Source organism: Pelobates fuscus, chromosome 5 (genome assembly GCF_036172605.1).
Source record: "Pelobates fuscus isolate aPelFus1 chromosome 5, aPelFus1.pri, whole genome shotgun sequence".
In the NCBI taxonomy this organism is placed as follows: Eukaryota; Metazoa; Chordata; class Amphibia; order Anura; family Pelobatidae; genus Pelobates; species Pelobates fuscus.
The window spans coordinates 335042014-335064231 of NC_086321.1; the positions used below are offsets into that span (position 1 = coordinate 335042014).

Below are 22218 nucleotides of genomic sequence, written 5' to 3' on the forward strand. Positions count from 1 at the left end.
CCCTCCATTCTGTACTCTGCCATGAGTTCTGTAACAAGTACTGCTTTCTTCTTATTGCTGGCTTGTATACCCCTTGCCTCTAGGAGGTCCTTTAGCGTGGAGCGTTTTAGTGCAGAAAAATCAATCTCCATCCGTACTCCATTTACGCTTGTTCCTCTGTGAGTTTGGATCCCAGCGCTGCCAACCAATGTAGCGGAGAGCCGATCTTGCACAGCTATTCTCCACTAGAGATTCCAGTGAGGCTCAGGAACAAGGTGATGTTAAGTCCATAGGCAAGGTTTCCAGCAGGTAAAGTAATACAGCAGTATCCCCATCGCAATCCCAATAACTGGACGACACACAGTTTCAGGAGTAGACTGACAAGCTTTATTCCACAGTTCCTTATAAAGCCCTCTCCCATGCAAGGGAGGAGGTTCTAACACTTAAGACATTATCCAATCTCTAAGTAGTAACCTCCCACAGATCTCCTCCCCTCCTCTAGCATCATAATCCCCTTATTGTGTACACAGTTTTCCCCGAGTTTTGGATGTACCCTAAATACTTGGGGTACATCCACAAATCCAACATCCCCAGATAGCTCTATTCTGGGGGACCAACATACTTAAAAATTAGCCCATTCGGATGAATGGTTCGTGAGATATGGGGTTCCAAAGATTTGACCGACCGCATGGGTAAAGTATCCGAAAACAGTTCCATGCATTTTGGCCCTGCGGTCGGTCACAAACAAGGGAATGAAAACAGGCGAATTGCCTGTGTTATAGAGCCTGGAGAGGGTTTGAATGAATTCCCTTGTTTATGGGGCTCTTTCTACCGAACGGCGGGTCATTCGGTAGTTTCCATACGAATTTCTGGAAGTATGGAGGTCTCAGCGGTGTTTGCCTAGTCAAGTGTCCGATTTTAGTTCCAGACACTCGACGGCAAAACACCGCTGTTCGGTAGTTTAAGATGGCCGCCGCCACGTGTTTGTTTCCCGAATGGCGGCCACCCAGAGGACAAAGACCACACTGCACTGATTGCCAATTACCTGTTTGCAACATTGTTGCAAACGGTAATTGGAGGCACACTCATTCCTGGGTGGTCTGGTTGTTCGGTAGTTTCATTCCCTTGTTTTATTTGAATGATTCTACCGAACAACTAGAGGAATACAATTCTTTACATACATTTAACTGTCATTATACCCGGATACCATGCTTTCTATACATGTACATACACATTAAACCAGCCATATGACCAAATACACTTATTCTCATACATGTCGTGGGACAGCCCGGTACCAATCCGCTACACCCTCACCCTACCCTTTATATATTTATTTAACTTCCTTGTGCTGTTTCTTAATATACATGTGCCACCATTTTATTCTCCTCCATGCATGATGTTGGTGGTTTACCCTTCTGTGAGCGTGCATTTAAGGTCTTGAGCAAGCTCATAGATTGTCACACACTTGGCCCATTCAGTTTCTTGAAGTCTGAAACGGACCTCATGAGAGGACATCTGGGACACAGGAAGGCAAGTCAATCAAATTTTTATGATTGATGGATTGTAGGTAAAGTGGCTTGGTAATGGAAACTCAACCTTGCCTAAACGGTGCCCAATGCGAATGACTGCAAAATACCATACTCTACTTAAGAAAAAGTTTCCCTAAACTAAGGAGAATTACAAAATAAAAACATATATGGAACTAAATAAGCAAATAAAGACCAGTTTAAAGCTGTGGTACCAAAGGCTATCCATCAATGATATAGCAAAGTTCAAAAAGACCAATGACTATACAGAATTTTAAATTCAATAAGACTCACCACTGCTTCCGGAGTCTGTGCTGGTTGGACTGTGTTGTCTGCTGTTGTGGCCACTTCCCTTCCTGAGCTCAGCAGACTCATTACATCTCCTCCTTAAGTAGTTAAGTTCATCCTTGTCCACTTCCTGACACCTTCGTAATACAGCCATGGATCGCTTTGTCTTTTCGACCATCTCCATGATGCAGTTGAGCGCCTGTGAGAGGGTGGCCATGTTGTTAATTATAAAGTCTACACCAGAAAATGGCTCAGCAGTCATGCAACCCCCCAGGAACAGACCATTTTAAATGCATAATCAATATGTTGCTATAATGTTTAACAATTGATAAAGCTACAAAATTTGCACAAGAGAAGAAGAGAAGAAACGCTTACATGATCCAAATGCTTCCATTCTTCAGCCCACTCCCTCTCAGTCAGTCGATGATCCACAAGCTCTTCTTGAAAGCTATTATTTAAATTCCCATTCATACCTGTGAACAGAGGACAAATACATTGCATTGGGCTACGTTTGAAAACATTACTACCATTTTGTTTACAGCTCTCTTTTACTTCATACCCATGATTTGGTGCCGCTCTCTCAAATCTCTGTGGTCTCCTATTTTGCCCATGTTGTCCCGGTACAGTTGTGAGCCAGGTATATCTTCCAAAGTATAGTGCTGTAGAGGAGGTGGCGTGGGGTGGAATTGGCTGGTAGCATTCAGAAGCGGCAGAGACAAGGCCGGACTGTGCCTGGGTGCAGGGCTAATAGTGCACACCCTTTTAACAGGAGGTTCAGGTGGAAGAGGGTCTCTCTCAAAGACATTATCTTCTCTCCTACAAATAATAATTTGTATAAAGTTGTCATGTTTATCAACATTATTATTAAAGTATCTTATTTATTCATGGGCTCTCTTACCAAGGAAATCATTTGAATAGAATGTTGGGTCACATACATGGAACCTTTCTCTTTGTCCTGTCCGTTTACAGACTTGTCTCCTGGCATTGCTTGTTAACACAGTGGTTTCCAAATAGGTCCTCAAGGCACCCCTACCAGTCCAGGATTTAGAGATTACCCAGTCATGTCTAAGGTGCTCTTTCTTTCTTTCTTTCTAAAAACACCTTAGACACAGCTAGATAATCCCTAAATCCACAAGTGGTATGGGTGCTTTGAGCACTTGTTTGGGAATCACTGCTTTAACAGAACTTACCACTGCCTTTGACCATGAGAAATTATACCTGATTTACCATTTCATAACACATTAAATCAAAATCCTATACCTGTATGCTCCCTCAGTCATATATCTCACACTTACATTTTAAAGTCTAAATACACCACGAAAAACATCCATTGTAACTTACCTCTCTGGACTGTGTCTCTTTCCATTTCCATTGACCTCTATTAGTAATTCAGAGGAGTCAGATGGAGAAGATGTGTTGGTGTTGAGGAGAATATGTTCATGTTGAGCCAAGTACTGGGAAGGAGTCTGCTTGGCAGCACGGGCACAATGCAGCAATTCCCGCTGGAGAAGTGGTAAGTTCGCCTTCAAATGAAGAGAAATAAAGTGCTCCACATTAGTTTAACCCCTCAATTTTGCTATCAACCATTGCTAATGTAAGCGGTGACTAATGATGCCATTGTTTTTTCTCTCTCTCCACAGTATATTTTACTAAATGTAAAAAGTGAACATTTAGATGGCTAACCTAAAAAGCCTTTGATATGCCTTTGACAGGTCAATGTAATATCCATCATAGCAATCTGACAACCTTTAAATGCCTTTTTGTCCTATTTATGTTATGCGAGTAAGCCTCTAAAAAGACACTAATGGTGAAGAAGTAAGACATTCTATTTTGAGTTAGAGACCTTAAAAAGGGAGAATTATTATCATTTCTAGGTCAGTCATTGATAATGAAATAGGTGTTTATATATTATTGCTTAACTTGAAGTTTCAATTTTGCTTTGCTCTGCTTTTTGCATGCTGTCATCAAATCTGAGACTCCCCTTGTTGTCTGCCAACGTGTCACAAAAAAGTCACATTTGAAACTTTAAAGAAAGCTCAATTAATTTACTACTAGTCAGAAGATCTTCTGAACATACACATGACCCATGCATGTACATGGCAACAAAAAGTTTGTGCCCACCAACATATGTACATGTGCATTAATTATCTCAAAAACTGGGAGATCATCATCATCATCGTCTTTTATATCCTTCATCTATCATCTGGCTCTATAGCTAGGAGGACCACAGTACCAGGCATTCATTGGCCAAAGTTTTCTTGGACTAGTGGGCTTTGATACCTTATTAAAATATTGTTGTCTTTTTCTTCCAAGTTTCATTTGACACTCAGTGTTTGTTGTAACTTGCTGTTGATGCAAGTTGATGCAATGTTTTGTCTTGGTATTGTGCAAACTCTGCATATCTCCCAGGCAAAACACACACTGAAAGCCATGAGTCAGTCCTCGAACCATGCAAGTAAATTGCATGCATCTTTTAAGCCCAAATCATATCCTGTGTTATACTAGTTTTTCTGGCAAGTAGTAAATTGACCTGTCAATGTTAAAATGTCAACAGGTTCGTTTTCTCTTTACCCCATTTTTCTGGGTACTACAATGTGATAATTTGTCTACATTCCAGAAGACTTTTGCATATGAGTTTTAAATTCTCTAAAATGTTACTACTACACAAAAATGCTTCTACTGGAATGCTCATCACCTTAACTCATAACTCAATCTGTCGCTCCTTTTCAAGTTTAAACTTTTTACCTTCGCATACAGTGACCTCAATGACTCTGCTTCTAAGCATATTTTGGTCTTTACTATATGATATACTCCTACAAGGCAACATTCCTTTTTACCTTCACCTCTAGCTGTCCTCCCCCATTGTCATCTCTTCTCTCCTACACTGCAAAAACTTTTCTTAATAAGCCCTATTTCTCTTGAGCTTGCTTCCAATTCTCTTTCTTAATCATCAATAAAACCATCAAAACCCAACTCAAAACAGATTACAGTCACTCAATTATACCTCACTTGTCACTGATACTATCTACTTGGTTCAGTTTTTCACCTATCATCACCGACAGTGCTGACTGCTTATCTGGGTTTCGTAGACTTGTGCATTCGGTTTCAAATGAGCTGGGAGGCCAGCAAATTTCGGGAAATCTGCAGGTCGTCCGAGTTCTCTAACTCCGAAGCGCCATATGGATATTTAGTGAACGAACCAATCAGAAAATTTACCACATGGAATTTCGGACTACCCGAACCAATTTTTTTTATTTTTGTACGAATTGATTCAGTGGAATTACATTTTTATAACGTGCTAGTGTTTCGCATATTTTCCACCCCAATGAAATTTAAGGTTGAAAACGCAGCTTGGTCTGCCTTATGCAATCAGGTATTTTAGTCTGTCACATTTAGTTTGTAATACCTCATAAATACTGTTCAAGTACTGTGTAAAATAATGGAAGCAGTAAAAACATATGAATCTCTTCCCGCTGAAGCAAGTTTATTTTCCACCTGTTAAAGCAGTGCCGTCAAAAGTGTACTTGTTTACAATTCATTTAAAAAAAATATCTAACCGAAAATATAAAGATCTAGTTAGCAATTAAAAAAATGATTACACTGAAGAAAATAAATAGCTTTGAGGTTTCATTTCCTATACCAAACGTGATGCCTAATCTTCTAACTGCAGGGAGTGAGCAGGAAATTTGATCTCCGTGTCTTGGAGGAAGTTGTGAGCCAAGCATTTAAAATTAATTATTTTTGGTGTTTTGCCACATTTGGGGTTTCCACAAAGGAGGGGTTTAACATTTGTGAAGATAAAAAAAAAAAGTCGTTGCAATTATATAAAACAGTTAAACCAGACCATTATGTTTTTCTTTATTTTTATTGTTTTTTGAGCCCATTTCCATTAGCAAAAGTTTACATTTCTCGGTTCTTAGTTGAATGGCCTTGACAACACAAATAAAGCATTGTATTTCACTTCTATTGTATATTTGTTATTTCTGCTTAACGTTTTTACTATGTGTTGCAGTATTGAAGAGGTTAGCTTGCATGATTACTGAGCATTTCAAGACTAGAACATTTATTTTATGCCAATTTCTAAACCACATTTTTTTTCTTTCTCTCTTATGGGTATTTATGTGAAGAAGCCTGTTCCTGTTTGTACACTATATAACTGACCCCCAATTATCTATATACCTGGTGATCATGAATGAAGAAAGACTAGCAAGGTTATTCGATTAAGGGAGAATTGCAGGGAATTCAAATTGAATTGACATACAGAATTGACAAGACAGAATTGACATACAGAATATATATTTTTTTAAATTTGGATATTCTGACCAGAATTTTGAGATTTGCTAATTCCCATCAATTTTCACATTGGCGAATAGCCCAGTAGGTTTGACTTTGTGAGTTAGCTCATCAAGCAAGCAAGTGTTAATGGATTCATTTTCATAAAAATTATACATATACGTTCACAATTTAAGAGTTGAAATCAGCTGGTTCATGGTGGCCTGAGAGCTTTTTATACCCACAACCCCATCAATATCTGGTGGAGCATTTGGGTAAGCAGGAGATCTGTATCCCCAAAATAAACATCTAATTTCCTTGCTCCCAAAGTGGTTCTTTGTATTACAGACTTAACAAATACAATGTCACACAGGCACTCTTTTAGACTAATAAAGTAGACAGGGGAGGGAAGAGAGATATTTGATGCCAGAGAAAGAAATTCAGCTCTTCCCACTCAACCGCTGAGGACCAATGCCTGGATTCCAGACCTGTCACTCTTCTTTTAATGTTTGGCAAGATGGAGAGGTGCTAAGGAAGACAGATAAGGGAACACTCCACACAGCTAGTTTGTAGAAGTACTTTATGAGTGAAGAGAGTCTGCTTCTCACCCACCCCCAAATTTACAAAAACTGCAGCTATCAATATAAATTGGCACTTTTTAAAATTAACCTTGTTACGCCCCAATGGCGGTCAATCAGACAACCAGTCATGTTACTTCCTGGTTTGTTTAGCTCAGTGGAGCTAAACTCAAGAGACAGCAATTGCTCAGAGCGCCTGCCTTGCAAAGACTTTTCATTGATCTGCACTGGAAAGTCTGTGATTGGACAGCCACAGTAAGTCTGGGTGGGATTAGAAGGGGAGGGCTTGCAAAGGCTGCAATCGATATTTCCAGCTTTTGCGAATTGTTTATAGGTATACCCCACATAAATAATAATACATATTTAAATGCATGCGTGTTTTCATGGGGGTATATATAGTAAATAATGATATATATTGGGGGGCAGTGGTGTGACCCTTTTTTCTAGTGAGCATCTCAAATAGGACCAAAGCATATTATAGTATGGAACCCCACACCTTACAACTATAGCCCTAGCCCTTAATTGTCAGGATGCCTAACATTTGAGTAGATGAGTTTTCTCAACATCTCGCTTACCTTTAGAAATGGGATGACAAAAGGACGCAGTGGAAAATTGGTGGCTTCTTGCAGCTTACAGTGAAACTCCTCGATGGTCACTGTTGAATTCTAAAAAAAAAAAAAAGATCAGGGCATGTGAGGGGAGGACTAAGGCATGTGAGCATAGGAGATTAGTAATAGTGCTGAATAAACTGGGAAACAAAGTAAAACATTTCCTCTCTCCTCCCTGCTCTAAACATCTAAATCACAATAAAGGGCACTATACCATGGAACCAAAACCAAGGGTTTTTGAAATTTCACTAAAATGCATTCTAGAACAGAAGTAGCCTTAGAACAATTTATACTGAAGAAGAAGTTAATATACTGAATGGAATGGCTAATACATGAATCAGAAGCTTTAATCTGGATCTCTTTTTATTTGATAATACAAATTCAGCTTGGAATATTGGGGAATCAGAGTGTCCCCTAAAGAAGCCCTTCTGAACTGGTGGGATAGCAATTCCTAATGCAGCACTACTCCATTGGAGCACCACACGCAAAATTATGTCATTACATCTCACACACAAGGCAACCACACAGTCTTTGATTCACCCCTTAAAAAAGAAATCACAAAAAAAAAAAAAAAATCAGATATGTTGTTTAAGTTCTGCTAATTGCAGAGCTTCAGAATCAAAGTTGTGGATATATGAAAATGTACATAAATAACATGGCTGTTACCATGAAATGTGTCCTCTGCACGTGCAAGTCTGATGCCCTATCTACACTAAAACTTGTAAAACTCTAAACTCACTTAGGAGGCATCTTAAATAAGAATAGGATTAAAATCTCCCTATTATGTATTTTATTTGTGTTTAAATGAACACTATAGTGTTATAAATACAAACATGTAGTGCTGGGCTACCTATTTACCATAGGAAAGCAATGGCAGCTATTCTGCATGTGCGGCAAAATGCTTTGTGGCAGCAATTAGTATTTTCTCATAGAGATGCATTGAATCAGTTACATCTGTATGGGGAGCGTTCGGCGTCTTCATGCAGAGCGTGGACACGCTGAAGTAGGTACTGCACAAAATGCAGCACTGAACCGGGAAGAACCTCTAGTGGTTGTCTGAGTGACTGCCACAAGAGGTGTTACTAGGCAGCAATGTAAACACTGTCTTTTCTCAGTGTGAAGACTGTAGGGACATGCTATAGACACCAGAACATTAAGCTGTAGTGGTTCTGGTGACTATAGTGTCCCTTTAATATTCTGCTGCATTTAACCCCTTCAAGATTTTAAAGAATTTCACTAACTTCTTGCCATGAAAGACAAAGACAAAGCAGATACAATTTTTTCTTAACTAGAACTTTTTATGGAAGAACTATTTTCCTCTGTTTTACATTCTCACTTAAGGCAGAACTATTACCACGTGGAAATGACAATACCAAAATTCCAAAAAAACAGTAAATGCTATTGCAATAATCATATTAATAATAATAGCCTACATTTAAGTAGTGATTTGATTGTACAAAAGTTCCTCATTAAGCTGAAAATGCAGCATTGAAGCAACTCTTATGACTACCATAAGTGTTTAATAGTTTGGGAACTTTTACAGTACTTGACATACCTCTAATTTGGTTCCTACAAAAGTCAAGATGACTTTTCAATATGTGTGTCTGACTCCTACACTCTACAGGAATGGAAAAAAATACAAGCCTGATCTGTTTTAGCAACCGCTTATTTAGTAAGTAGTACTACTACACCTCTGCTTCAAGCAAAGTTGTTTTTTTTGGCAAGGAAATTAGATCATGGTCCCTCAAAATTAAAGTGCAGAAAAAGGGACATGTTTGCTTTAGGTGAAAATTTTAAATCGGTATGGTTTGGAAGTAGATTTTTTTAGGGGCACAGTCTTTTTTTTGGGGGGGTGGGGGAGATGGGGGAGGGGTTGTTTTAGAATGGCACTCCAGCATGGGAACAAATTACAGAAGGATTTGGATGGCAGAGAGACTGTCCTTTGTAGGTAGGGCCACTTGGGAGGTATGCCGAGATAACAGAAACCATGACAGGACCAGATATATAACTAACTCTGTTGTATCCTGGGAAGATAATGTCTCCAACCCTGCAGAGTCATTTCATCATTCCAATGTAGTTGCTCAGATGTCGTAGAAGTTTACATTTGAGTGTAAAATATGTTTGGAACTTGAATATTTTCCCCAGCATGCTCCATGAAGTTATATGCTTTTTTATAGCTTCACATTTTTTAGGTCAATAACCATTAGAAGAGAAACTCTTTGCATCCGTTGCTGTGAACTTACCACCAGGGCCAGGACAAGAGTTCGGACTTTCTCTCCTATTTCGGGGGAGATGTCATTGCCAAATTGCTGCAAGGTCGTAAGAAACCTTTTAAGTTTGCTCAGTTGTCTGACGCCACAGGTGGCAGGGAGCTGCTGATTGGCAAGTGAAGAGGAGGATGAAGACGAAGGACCGTTGCTGGAACGTTGAGGAGGAGAAGGAGCTCCATTCAGGGAGGGCGGAGAGTGATTAATGCCATTGGTGACTATAAATAAATGATAAAAAAAAATAAAGCAAGAAAGATTATTATGTTCACTGTTAACAACATTGAAAATAACTTTTGGAAGACGGAGAGTTTGTTTACAGGATATAAGGCAGGAAGAAACCATTTTGAAATAATAACGTCTTTTCTAGAGGAAGTACGGCAGATTAAGATCAAGGTTAACAAGGAGTTTGCAAGACAACATGGCAGTGAGCCATTGCAAAAGGAAAAAAGTAAGCTCACAGAAATGGCAAGAGAGGTAAAGTAACTATATGAAATAAAGCACAGTGTGGGCACAGGGATGACTTGAACTCTAAGAAGGAGACTATATTTAAATGAAGAAAAACTACCGCAACAAGAGGACATAGTCTTAAATTAGAGGGGCAAAGGTTTAAAAATAATATCAGGAAGTATTACTTTACTGAGAGGGTAGTGGATGCATGGAATAGCCTTCCAGCTGGAGTGGTAGAGGTTAACGCAGTGAGGGAGTTTAAGCATGCGTGGGATAGGCATAAGGCTATCCTAACTATAAGATAAGGCCAGGGACTAATAAAAGTATTTAGAAAATTGGGCAGACTAGATGGGCCGAATGGTTCTTATCTGCCATCACATTCTATGTTTCTATGTTTCTAAGAAGCTAGGACATGACAAGATGCACAAACCAGACTATGCTCAACAAGGTGAAAATATGTTTTTGATGATATGAGTGATTAAAAGATAGCAAAGACGAGCAACAACAAAGCAGATAATGGACAGCTAATCACAAATACACACACACAAAAAAGCCATACAACAACAGACTTAATTGGATGGATAGTGCTAGTGACAACAAATAGACGGCGTATAACAATAAGAGCCAGCAGCAGGTACAACAAAAATCACTCGGGACAGGGACAATACGAGACAGCAGAGTGTATGAGATCATTTGTAAATGGTAGAGCACAATAAGCACAGGGTGAAAGGTGGTCATAATAGAAATGAGACACTAGGGTGCGCCAAAAAACTTCACTTCTCACTGGAACTTGTTCTGTACACAGCAGTCAATATGGACACCCATAAAGCATCAAGGTGTGCATCAACACTGAAACTAACTAACTAACCTACACCTGTCAATCATCTCAGCAAGACCAAACACAGCAGTGGAGAATCTATTATCTAACTTATTGTCTTAATATTGCATCCATCGCCTTGTGTACTAAAAGATCCAGGCAAGGCATCCCCTTCTTTCTGCACATAGATTGCAGTTATATTTTACATATATGTATTTTTTCTTTTTTTATTATTATTATTATAACAACATTTGTTATTACTGCATTTTAATACCATGCTTATGCTTGTATGATCCAGAAAAAAATAATAATTAGGCAATTTCTATGGTCTCTTTCATAGACACTCACATTTGTGCACACTTGTCTGTAAATTCTTCCCCTTTGGCAGTTATTTTTTCCTATTGGCTGCATCGTACGTGCCCCAGAAATATTATATATCAGAATTAAATGGTATTTAATAAATATTGAATATTTGGGGTGCATTGTAATTAAAAAAAAAAAAAAAAAAAATAGAGTGCAAGGGCTAATACTTAGGGCAGGAGAACTGCACCGATTACTCTACAGATATTACTAATCTATCAGTCTGACAACCCTTAATTAGCCTAAATATAATGGCCACTTTCCCCTGATTTATAGCAAGATGATGGAGTTGACATACGTGTTGATGGTGGGAAGGAGACAGGCCTGGGCCCGCTGGGGTTCACTGGTGGCAGAGGAGCCATGCTCGGAGGAGAGGATCTGGAGTGAATCTTCACTTCCATGGGAGAACCGGGCATCGCTGGTATCCTCTTGTCACCAGTAACTGTGAAGGAAGAGGTACACAGTATAAACTAGAGAACATACCATCCAGTGCTCTGCAGTACATCCAGCCACAGGGTAATAAAATACACCGTTACAACATAGCATATATAAAGCCACAGCACACAACTGCAAGGTCACACAACTGGTTTCATGACTTTATCAGCATGGGTAGCCATCTGGTGTGTGTGATTCTCCTCTGTACCAGCTCCAGGAAGCATGTTCCCTCATCCCCTCCCTGCATGGAAGAATATGCTCCATGGTTTCGAAACCTTCACAGCCTGTTTGTTTCCCACCACATCTTAGACTCCTGTCTCGCATACACAGCATTTGCCAGAGAGCAACAGAGAAGGCAAGAAGTAATGGAATATCTCGCCCAAAACTTTCAAGCACGTAGTAGCTCCCATATTCAAATTTTCATATAATATTCTAAACATGGTTCCTTTTGCTTGAATACAATGCACAACTTATGGTATATCATTTACAAATACTTTTACGACCCTGGAAACAAAACTATAAACCAACAATATAAAACCCAACCACAAATTGATATAAGCTTACATCTGGCAATCACTGGCTCCACGTTTCCCATAGTCCTGACTGTGTTTTTCTCTAAGCGTTGTGGTGAAACCACTCTCCATCTGTTTCCCATTTGTGCCAAGCTAACAGTCTCCTCTGCGGAGTTAACCTTGTCAATGCCGGAATCAAGAGAAAAACACGCCATCTGGCCCAAGAATAAGTTACTGAATCATTTGATCCGGTAAAATATAATAAGGCAAGAAGAGGGCGGGGGAGGGAGTTGCACCCAAATAAATAAATAAATAAATTATTGCGGTAGGGTAAAAATAATTAAGGTTTGTGGTTAATAATTAACAAAACCTCCCACAGCAAAAAAAAATAAAAAATCCGTGGCCATCTTGTACAACGCGTTTCTTCGTGCACCTAGTCAATTTATTTAATAATTTTCTTATTCAATTATAGTTCCACTTCATGCCCTGTATAATCTATTTAACATGTTTCACTGTCCCATAAAATTAACCACATTCTAGCTTAAATAAAGAGACGAGCTGACAAGTTCTGTATGCATCACCAGGAACCTTATGAAATTTGGCAACCTTACTGCGGGCGCTTAATGTGGGCCATATGTTCTCTTTAATTACTGCTATGTGTGGCCAGCCATTCCAGATGTTGAACTACATTTCCCAGAATTCTCTGCCAACCATTGGCAGAGGAAAAATAGAAGAGCCAAAATGTCAAGGTTGCATGCTCGTATTGTCAAGGTTTATAAAACATATTTAATGCAGTCCTACATTATAAATTCTACATATGTATGGCCAGAAAAATATGTGTCTTACGGGTTTGATGAACAGGGCCAGATTTGACAGTAGGCGGCGATAACAATATATAGTCGGCTATGTCAAAAAAGAAAGAAAAACCAGAGTCATGCTGACTTGAACGTCACCCGGATAAACCAGGTCCACATCAGATGCTAGGGGATCAGGGCAATCTGACGACAAGTAGGCTACTGGAAGAAACCATTCATAGACAAGAAGTGAGATCCTAGTAGTGCCTGTGGTTAATGGAGTTCTTGGGGATGTAACCGCCAAGCTGGGAGAGTGGCTTCAGCAGATTCCAGGTGGGACATCTAAGATCTGTCTAGAAGATACTCAGACTCCCATGCCTCTTCTGACAAACACAAAATACCACCTGGAGATATGAGAAAGTCAATAAAGAAAAAAAAAATTGAAATACACATATATATAATATGAATCATTAAACTGGTACTATCTTCAAATGCTGTATATAATGTTTGAGTATCAAGTCCTGAGAGAGTGCCAGTTTGTTTTCATGTCCCGTCCTCTCTACCCATGAACAGCATGCCGCTAATGCTCTCCATTATCTCAATGAAAGCACAGTCAGACACATGCATATGCTGCACAGCCAGGAACTTAAAGAGATCCCACCACACTACCTAACCAGCAAGGGGTTATAACAAAGTTCTGTTCCCCAGCGTCCTTTCTTGATACTAACCCGGGGGGCACAACCCCCTACTTCTTAGTAGCCTGGCAGGGCACCATACTACTGATCTTTGTTTTTATAATAGATGCCTTGTGATACAGGGCTAAACAGCTCTACATCTGGGGTTTCAGTCCCCAAAGTATTCCCCAGCAACACCTATTCGCACACCTCTAGATACTGCTACCTGCCTAAAATATATTTTAATTGCCATGTTATATATATATATATATTTTTTTTATTTTTTTTAAGTCTTTATTTTTTAGTGCACGGAACAACATACAAGATCACGAGTTAATTCAGTGTCATGGCAAGTTAAGAACTGCACATTTTTTATGTTATAAGTAAACAGGCTAAATCATAGGTCTGCGCTTAAGTCCTGAGAGAGACTATAGAAGTGCTCGCAGATACTAAACAAGTTTGCTCAATTTTTGAATACGCTGACATAGTGTCTAGGCACAAACATTTCTACGTTTCTAGTGCAGCTTGGGATGTGTACTAATCTAACTGGGTCTAGACATGGGATATGTTTTTTGTTATAAGATAGGTGTTCAGGCTGTATATGCTGTAAGCTGCACACATTCAAAATATACAGGCTGTGTCAGTGTGCCTGAACTTAATGCCACTGGGTCATGAAGGCAACAAATAATAATGCCACTGGGTTGTGAAGGCAACAAGTAATAAGAGAAAACATGTGTAACTAGAGAGAGCAAGAAAAGAGAAAAAAAAAAGACATGAGGTATCAAACATTTCTGGTTCAGTCCACTCTGATCAGCCGATGCCGGCTCTGGAGGCTTGACAGGTGGGCCAAGGGTAGTAGCAGAGTTGGTGATTCGGTAAGATTCCATCTCCGATGGGCCCTGTAGGGGCTCTCAGTCTGTGTCTTTCGCCGGTAGAAAGCTGTGCTGCATCCCGGTGAGCTTTGTGGCTGCCTGCATGAGACCTTGAGTGCGGGATTGCTCTTTGCTGGTCGGAGGACTCCATATGGGCCGGCATCTGTGGGCCGCGGGCATGGAGGCCTCTAGAGTCCCAGTACTTCCCCTTTTGGGGGGTACAGAGTGCCTTGTTAATCCTGTGCCTCTTGCGGCGGACAGCCCTCCGCCTGAGCGGGTGATGCTGTAAGGTTGTGCCCCTGGTGGCCTTCGGCCCAGGTGGGCTACTGTAAGTGAAGGTGGTTCCCGTGTTGAGGGTTCTGCCTGATGGGGATCTGCTCACCTTTTGTCTGGCTGTCCACTGTGTACACTTATGATGCAGTGTAGCAGAGTCCTGCGGTTGAGTAATGCGAGTGTGGCATGTGGTTGTAGGTATGTCTGCTCGATTAGGTTGATCACCCTGAAGAGGCCCACATACTGCCGGTCTCTCGCTTCTCCGGTTCCCTTCTAGGTTCTGTTGTGCAGTAGCTGACTGTCGTGCCTCCAATGTTTTCCAGAAGCGCTCAAAGATGTCGTCGAGCCTCTGCATAAGGTAATCAGCGGCATGCGAGTGTCCCGGGACAGACGAAGGCTTTGGTGGAGTGGTGCGGAGTTCAGACGCCATCTTGCGTAATAGTGCTTTTTGGGGCTTAGTGAGTGTTGCTGCTGCGATGGTGCAAGATAACCCCCCCGGTCCAGAGAGGGGGGGGGGGGGAAAACAGGGCTGTGAGGTTAATGCTTTAAGGCACAGCAGTCCTCAGGTCGGAAGAGCGGCCGCCTCTCCCGCCGAGTAACTCCACTAGGCCTCTCCTAGATTACCGCGATAGGTACGGAACAATAACAGATCGGCCGGCTCAGGGTTCAGCTACCGGCTCCTGGGACTGGTAAGTCCCGGTTTTAAGCTTTGAAGTTGGCTGTTTAGCATAAAAGTTAGTTTAGAAGGGAGATCAAGCCTGGAGCTCAGCCAAAGCACGTCCAGCCGCCATGAGGCTCAAGCCCCGCCCCCACCATGTTATATTTTAACAACATGAGGATAGAATTTGTATAGCATAATACAATGTTGATTTTTTTCTTTCTTTAGATATTAGACATTATCACCCCACAACATGTATTACTGTTCAAGAGAAGGTAACAATACCAACAGTAGGAAAGGTTAAATCGATGATAATGAATCCAGAATAGCAGTAATTAAAGTAGGAGCATCTTCTGCGTTGTTCTAAACCTTACAATTAATAATACCTCCGAACAGTCCCAGATAAAATTGGGCAGTCCTGTTTAAAGGTATCTTTGTTCGAGTGACAGAGGCTGCCAAGTACATACCCATCCAGAACTGTGTATAAAATAACATAATAGTAAAATAATAATAACAGAATATAAATTATTAATTTTAGGCCATAAACAAACTGGAAAAATTCTCAAAAGTCAGTTATATTTTCAGTTTGGCCATCGTAGCACAAAATTTGAAATGTACTTTAAATCATGATTTAGTAAATAATCCTGCAAGTTATGTTTGGAGTTCACTTCCCTAATTGGAAATAAATAATTGGGCCAAAAATGTACTTCCCTCCTCCCGGTATGGCCGCAGTATTCAGGAGTCAGAGAACAGCTGATACTATGACAGTCACCTGCAGCCTAGGGACAGAGGAGGGGGGCCTGAACTGTAATGCTAATTTCCTAGAGGGACAATGAAGAAGGATGAGCACAAGTGAATGGGATTATGGGTAAACAGAAGCTGCACCTGGTGTTGGGAGCAGATGGGGGAAAGAGGGCATGTGTTAGAGGCAAGGAGCACATCTGTTGCTTGCACAATGGCAAAGCGCTTTCTCTCCCTCCTCCTTCCCATAATCCACACAGGGTTTTAACAGGAGTCTGAGTGGGTTCAGAGTATCAACAGGTTTTGTTTTTTTCACCCCCAGATTCCCATGAAATTAGTTTTAACAGCAGGGTATTAAATAATTACTAAGTAACATCTCAAGAGAAAAAAAAAGCATAACAAAACAGAGCCACAAAGGCAAGAAACAGTCCTTATGTAAAACGGCAACATTGTATTTAGCAGAGACATTAGACTAGAGATTTACATTTCCTTACTTAATGTGTCTTTTTAAATAAAATTGTCAATATAACGGTACATTCGATAAATAGGGAACTGTAAATAAACAGACAAGAACATGTTAGAAAATTATCAAAACTAGTTAATTTGGCCTGAGTCGCCTAATTTCCCATCAGAACTATTTTGGTGTACAAATTGCCGTTTCCATGTCAAATTCCTAAAGTTACCCGGTTTAGTGATCAACCGTGTGGTTTAGGTGTTGTCCGGGGGTCTTATATGGAGTTATTATCCCAGCAAAAGGGACCTGAGCAGAGATATTTCCCAATGTCATCACCATTTGGTACCACATTCAGTCTGAGTGATGCCCCACAGGGAAGCCTTGGCAGGGATCTGTGTTGGAACAACACAGGTTTCAGACATTACATCAAAATGGACGAGGTCCTTCTTTCACAGCATGTAGGCTAACCGGAAGTGATCTCATTTTAAATGCATCTTAAAGCATTAAGTTTACAGTAATGTGTAAAAAAAATAACGTGCAAACATTATGCTGGAGTGTCCTTTGTAACCTTCTGGTTGACAGAGCAATGAGCAATGCCTTGCTTTGAGATGTGCTGAATAGCTTTTGGGCTCTCAAAGGGTTAACTCAGCCATGAGAATGTTAATGGAAGGAGATTAAGCAGACCATTGATATGCAGTTAAAGGGGTATGAACTACACAAACAAAGCCTGCAGAGGTCTATGATATCTCCTTCTTTATCAACTGATCTCATCCCTTAACAATGCACTTCTCTCATTTTAATGTTAGTGTTTGCTTATGGTTGGCTTACAAGGACAAATCTAAGCAATAGGGGTGGGGGGAGTTCCCCAAATTATACGATTATTGAGCTATTGCAATAATAATGAAAAATACATTATAATCTTTGCTGAGCGAGAACACATGAATTGCAATTCTAAATAAAGAAGAAAAAAAAAGGATTGAAGCACGTCCCTTTGTCCTATAATGCAGAATGCATCTCTCTCTTTCGGGTTCCCATAAGATATCAAAATGTCCCACTTGCTATATTCTACATGCATGCTATTATTATTATTCGTAGTAGTATTTATATAGCTCCAACTAATTCCGCAGTGCTTTACAATATTAGTCTAATCGTGTCTTCCATGACAATAACATGAAGTCAGCAGTCCTGTGTTAACAGATACATTCTATAATATATCTGCTCTCTGACTTAAGTGCTCTTTAGATTTACACTTTTTTCTGATTTATACAATCACAAAGGGCGATCAAGGCATGCCTTGGCATACAATGTAAATTATTATGAATCCCATGATGCATTGCATGTCAATTCATGGGGATGGGTGAGCATGTACATCACCATAAAAGCAATTCACTGGTGCATACACATTTGTGTGTCATTATGCAAAAAGTTGCCAGAGTGCCCATTAGTGCACATCTTGGGATGAGAGCAGTGCCATCACTTAGAAGTGCAGTGGAGGACAGTGTGTCTTATATTTGTATATTGCATTCCTTACTTTAGAATGTACTGGGGGTAAGATAAAGTGGAACTAGCCTCACCACAAAAGATGCCGGTTTCATATTAAGTGCATCTCTCAGCATTGTTGTTGTTCATAATTTTATATCATATATGGGTTATTCCATGTACAGAAATAACATTGTATTTAGAGCATTAGCTTTTTTATTAAAAAAAATAAATAAAAATTGAAGAGTTCTGCCAAAAATAAAAAGCAGTTTGGTCAATTCTATTAAATTTAGCAAACTTGTTATTGAATCTAAATTATTGTATTTATTTATTTTTAAATGATCATTTGTGTGAACGGAAAAATGATCCAGGTGTATTCCTTTAAGGTCTAATATTATATAGGTTTTTAGGTCTAAGAGTATATAGGTCAGTGTTCCTATAATGTGCGCCATTAAATACACACAACACACTCTCTCTTCCATGTGTGTTTAGCAGGAAGGATCGTTGGTCACTATAGTAACCCAACATTTGCAGGTTTATTAGTTAAAGGGAGATTTTAAACTGAATTCAAAGTCAATTTAAAATTTAAGACCAGAGTAGCCAAACTGAGAGCGCAGCTGACTTTCGATTACTTTTCTCGTTTGACTATTTCGACCTTAAAGGACCACTCTAGGCACCCAGACCACTTCAGCTTAATGAAGTGGTCTGGGTGCCAGGTCCAGTTAGGGTTAACCCATTTTTTTTTATAAACATAGCAGTTTCAGAGAAACTGCTATGTTTATTAATGGGTTAAGCCTTCCCCCAAATCCTCTAGTGGCTGTCTCATTGACAGCCGCTAGAGGCGCTTGCGTGATTCTCACTGTGAAAATCACAGTGAGAGCACACAAGCGTCCATAGGATAGCATTGTAAATGCTTTCCTATGCGACCGGCTGAATGCGCGCGCAGCTCTTGCCGCGTGTGCGCATTCAGCCGACGGGGCGGAACCGAGGAGGATCGGAGGCAGAGATCTCCCCGCCCAGCGCTGGAAAAAGGTACGTTTTATCCCTTTTACCCTTTCCAGAGCTGAGCGGGAGGGGGACCCTGAGGGTGGGGGCACCCTCAGGGCACTATAGTGCCAGGAAAACGAGTATGTTTTCCTGGCACTAGAGTGGTCCTTTAAATCTGAAATTCACTTTGGTGAACAACTCTGCCAAAGTACATACATTGATATACACAGCACAGATCAATACATTCTTCCAATTAAAGTAAAACCTAAGCCCATAAATTATATCACAGACATCCTCTTAGCACAAACGTACCCTCCATTTTGGGTAGACACCCCCCGTGGAAGGGTCACAAAAAACAAAAACTGATAAGTCAGATATTTATACTGGTTTACTTAGGCAACATAGCAAAAACAAATTCTGAGACCTATTTAACACAACAACGTTTTAAAAGCTTAAGATGACAGTCTATGCCGTTATTTAAGCATCCTATTCAAAACTGGAAAGTGTTGCTCGGAAGTACAAATACTAACTAACTAACTAAGCAGCACATTAAGTCTAATATTTGGTCACTAAAAGAATTAATCCTACTGATCATTTTCTTTTTGTAATTAACACGTTTTCATTATTATAATACGAAAGAAAAACATAAATACACCAACGTATCGACTGGATGCCCCGAAAGCAGGCTCCAACAAAAGAACAAAAGAAATTGTATAAATACATGCAAAAACATAACATACAGGGATATAATTTATAACTAGTGGGTTAATAGCTGTTTGATCCAATGAGATATCTATTTTTTCCTAGTTTGTTGCAAAATGGGAAGAGCTTCAGACTGGGTTTTTTGCCTTCTTTTGGATCAACAGCAAAAACATATGTGAGGAAGTCAGAACTTGATGGACGCAAGTCTCTATTCAGCTATGTAACCATGTAACAGCATAAACCCAGTAAAAGATCCAAGAGTTTAGCGTTGTGTAACAATATATCAGGGAAAAGAAAAATCCATAACTCCGTTGGCCAGGCCAGTGGGAGAAGCCACCACCAGGATGTCAAGGTCAGGGACCTGTGGAGTGTAAGCCTTCATCCAAAGGCTCCTAATTTTGAGGGAATGATCAGTGATTTCATGGATAGTAAATCATTCTGATATTTTTGAACTAAATACCCAGATTGTATTGTGGCAGCCTCTGTTTATTATCTGCCATCTTGGTTATACAGTTTCTCCGATATTTAAACACAAGGCCCGAGCACCAATTAAATTAAACTATTTTCCAACCATTCACAACAAATCTTAAATCTGCCATTTAGGGACTAGGGACTTACATCTGTCATTTTCTATTGGATGGCAAACTACAACGATCAGCAAAGGCTACATCCATTAAGGACACATGACGGAAATTTTCCGTCATGATTTCCATTTAATTCTGAAGTTGTGTCCCTAAAGGGACTGTTTTCCTGTTTTCCTAAAACAGTTTTCCTGGCACAGCAGAATCCTGCAGTGGCCCCCTCCCTTCCACCCTCCATCCCATGCTGCTGAAGGGGTTAAAACCCCATTCAGTGACTTACCTGAATCCAGCGCAGATGTCCCTCGGCGCTGGGTCAGGCTCCGCCCATGCTCCTCCCCCGCCGACGTCAGCCGGCGGGGGAGACCTAATGCGCATGCACGGAAATGGGCGTGCGCACATTAGACCTCCCCTTAGGAAAGCATTATTCAGTGCTTTCCTATGGGGATTCCGGCGACGCTGGAGGTCCTCATTCATCGTGTGAAGACGTCGAGCGTAGTTTAAAACAATTTTCGCGTTTTAAGAAGCTGGAAGTCCCTCTAGTGGCTGTCTGATTAGACAGCTACTAGAGGAGGACTTACCCCTGCAAGGTATTTATTGCGGTTTATAAAACTGCAATAATTACACTTGCAGAGTTAAGGGTGATGGGAGTTGGCACCCAGTCCACTCAAATGGGCAGAAGTGGTCTGGGTGCCTGGAGTGTCCCTTTAAGGGGTTATTAAATAAACATTGTTTGAAGAAGAGGCATCTGGGTAACTTCACACAATACTGCATTTTCCTGCATCCTGCAAAAATAATTGATGGTATTATAGACAAAATCAATAAGACAGAGCAATCATGGCTGAAAAAAGCCAGGAGGGGTGAAATCCTCAAAGTGATTAAAACAATTGCTACATAGGGTTTCTATTCAGACAGCAATGTTACTGTAGGTTACATGGTGTTCTTGTCATTAACTATTTTTTTCAAGGACATTCTTATTAACCCATAGTAACACAAATTAAGTTGAATGGCATTTTTTGGACATCACAAGCAGTACAATATAATTTCATAATCTTTATATGTTCCATAGCCAAATACTGTAAATACGAACTGTACATTTATTTATTATTCATTAACATGACCGTCAACATGAATAGACCTGGAAAATATACAAACAACAAAAAATACACGCACAATCCAAATACACAATAAACCGACCTACGGAAATGTGCTATTTCACAAATTTTCCACGGATGCGAAAAAAAAGAGACAAAGACAAAAAGAAACAAACAGAAAACATGAAATTGGAAAATTAAACATCGAAAAATCAAATAAGACAATATTCTGATGTTAACACGGTTTATATTATTTAAACCGAATAGAATTAAAAATTCGTCTAAGATCGATTTAAAATGTGTTGCACCTAAAAACTACACAACATTTTATATACATATTTATAGATGACTATAAAATGTAGTGCGTCAAGTATTTTATGTATATAGATTTATTTTTTTTTTATCCAAAAGACGTGAAGAGGTTACAGAGAGAACTGCTCTGTAGAAAAATCTAAAATAAATTGGGGAGAGAGGGAGGGGGAACAAAAAATTAAAACCAACTTACCGTCAGAGATATGCGGCTGTGGAATTTGAAATGGGATTTTTCTTGGGTCTAACTAAATGGGATCCCCCTCCACCCCTCTGTGTGGATTTAACAAAACTGTGATTCCTCAGTTAGTTGGAAGAAACAGGTTTGTGCTGGCGCAGATGGACTGCAGATGTGTTGTCAAACTGAGCTCCCCCCTCGCTTTCCAGAGGGAGACATCTCTCCCCCCCCTTCTGTCTATCTCTGCCTAGCGTTCTCTCTCTCCATGTCTCTACCACTGTTACTAAGGGCTGCTTGCGTTTCGATGTCACTAGATATACACCTACCGCTGGCTCG

At 40.1% G+C, this 22218-nt stretch overlaps 1 protein-coding gene across 4 annotated transcripts in view; it reads right to left on the reverse strand.

Annotated features, from left to right (window-relative positions):
• The window catches only part of CBFA2T2 (CBFA2/RUNX1 partner transcriptional co-repressor 2), a 55184-nt gene that overhangs the window by 10184 nt on the left and 22782 nt on the right, over positions 1–22218 (reverse strand). For 2 of the 4 annotated variants that reach the window (XM_063455735.1, XM_063455734.1), the window contains exons 2-8: positions 11441–11584; positions 9495–9736; positions 7219–7308; positions 3135–3316; positions 2353–2609; positions 2169–2266; positions 1800–1992 (exon numbers count right to left, since the gene is read on the reverse strand). In XM_063455735.1, the coding sequence (XP_063311805.1) occupies positions 1800–1992; positions 2169–2266; positions 2353–2609; positions 3135–3316; positions 7219–7308; positions 9495–9736; positions 11441–11584 (1206 nt within the window). Of the gene's footprint in view, positions 1–1799; positions 1993–2168; positions 2267–2352; positions 2610–3134; positions 3317–7218; positions 7309–9494; positions 9737–11440; positions 11585–21900; positions 22088–22218 lie in introns of those variants that run through there. The other 2 variants (XM_063455736.1, XM_063455737.1) reach the window with 2 other exon arrangements.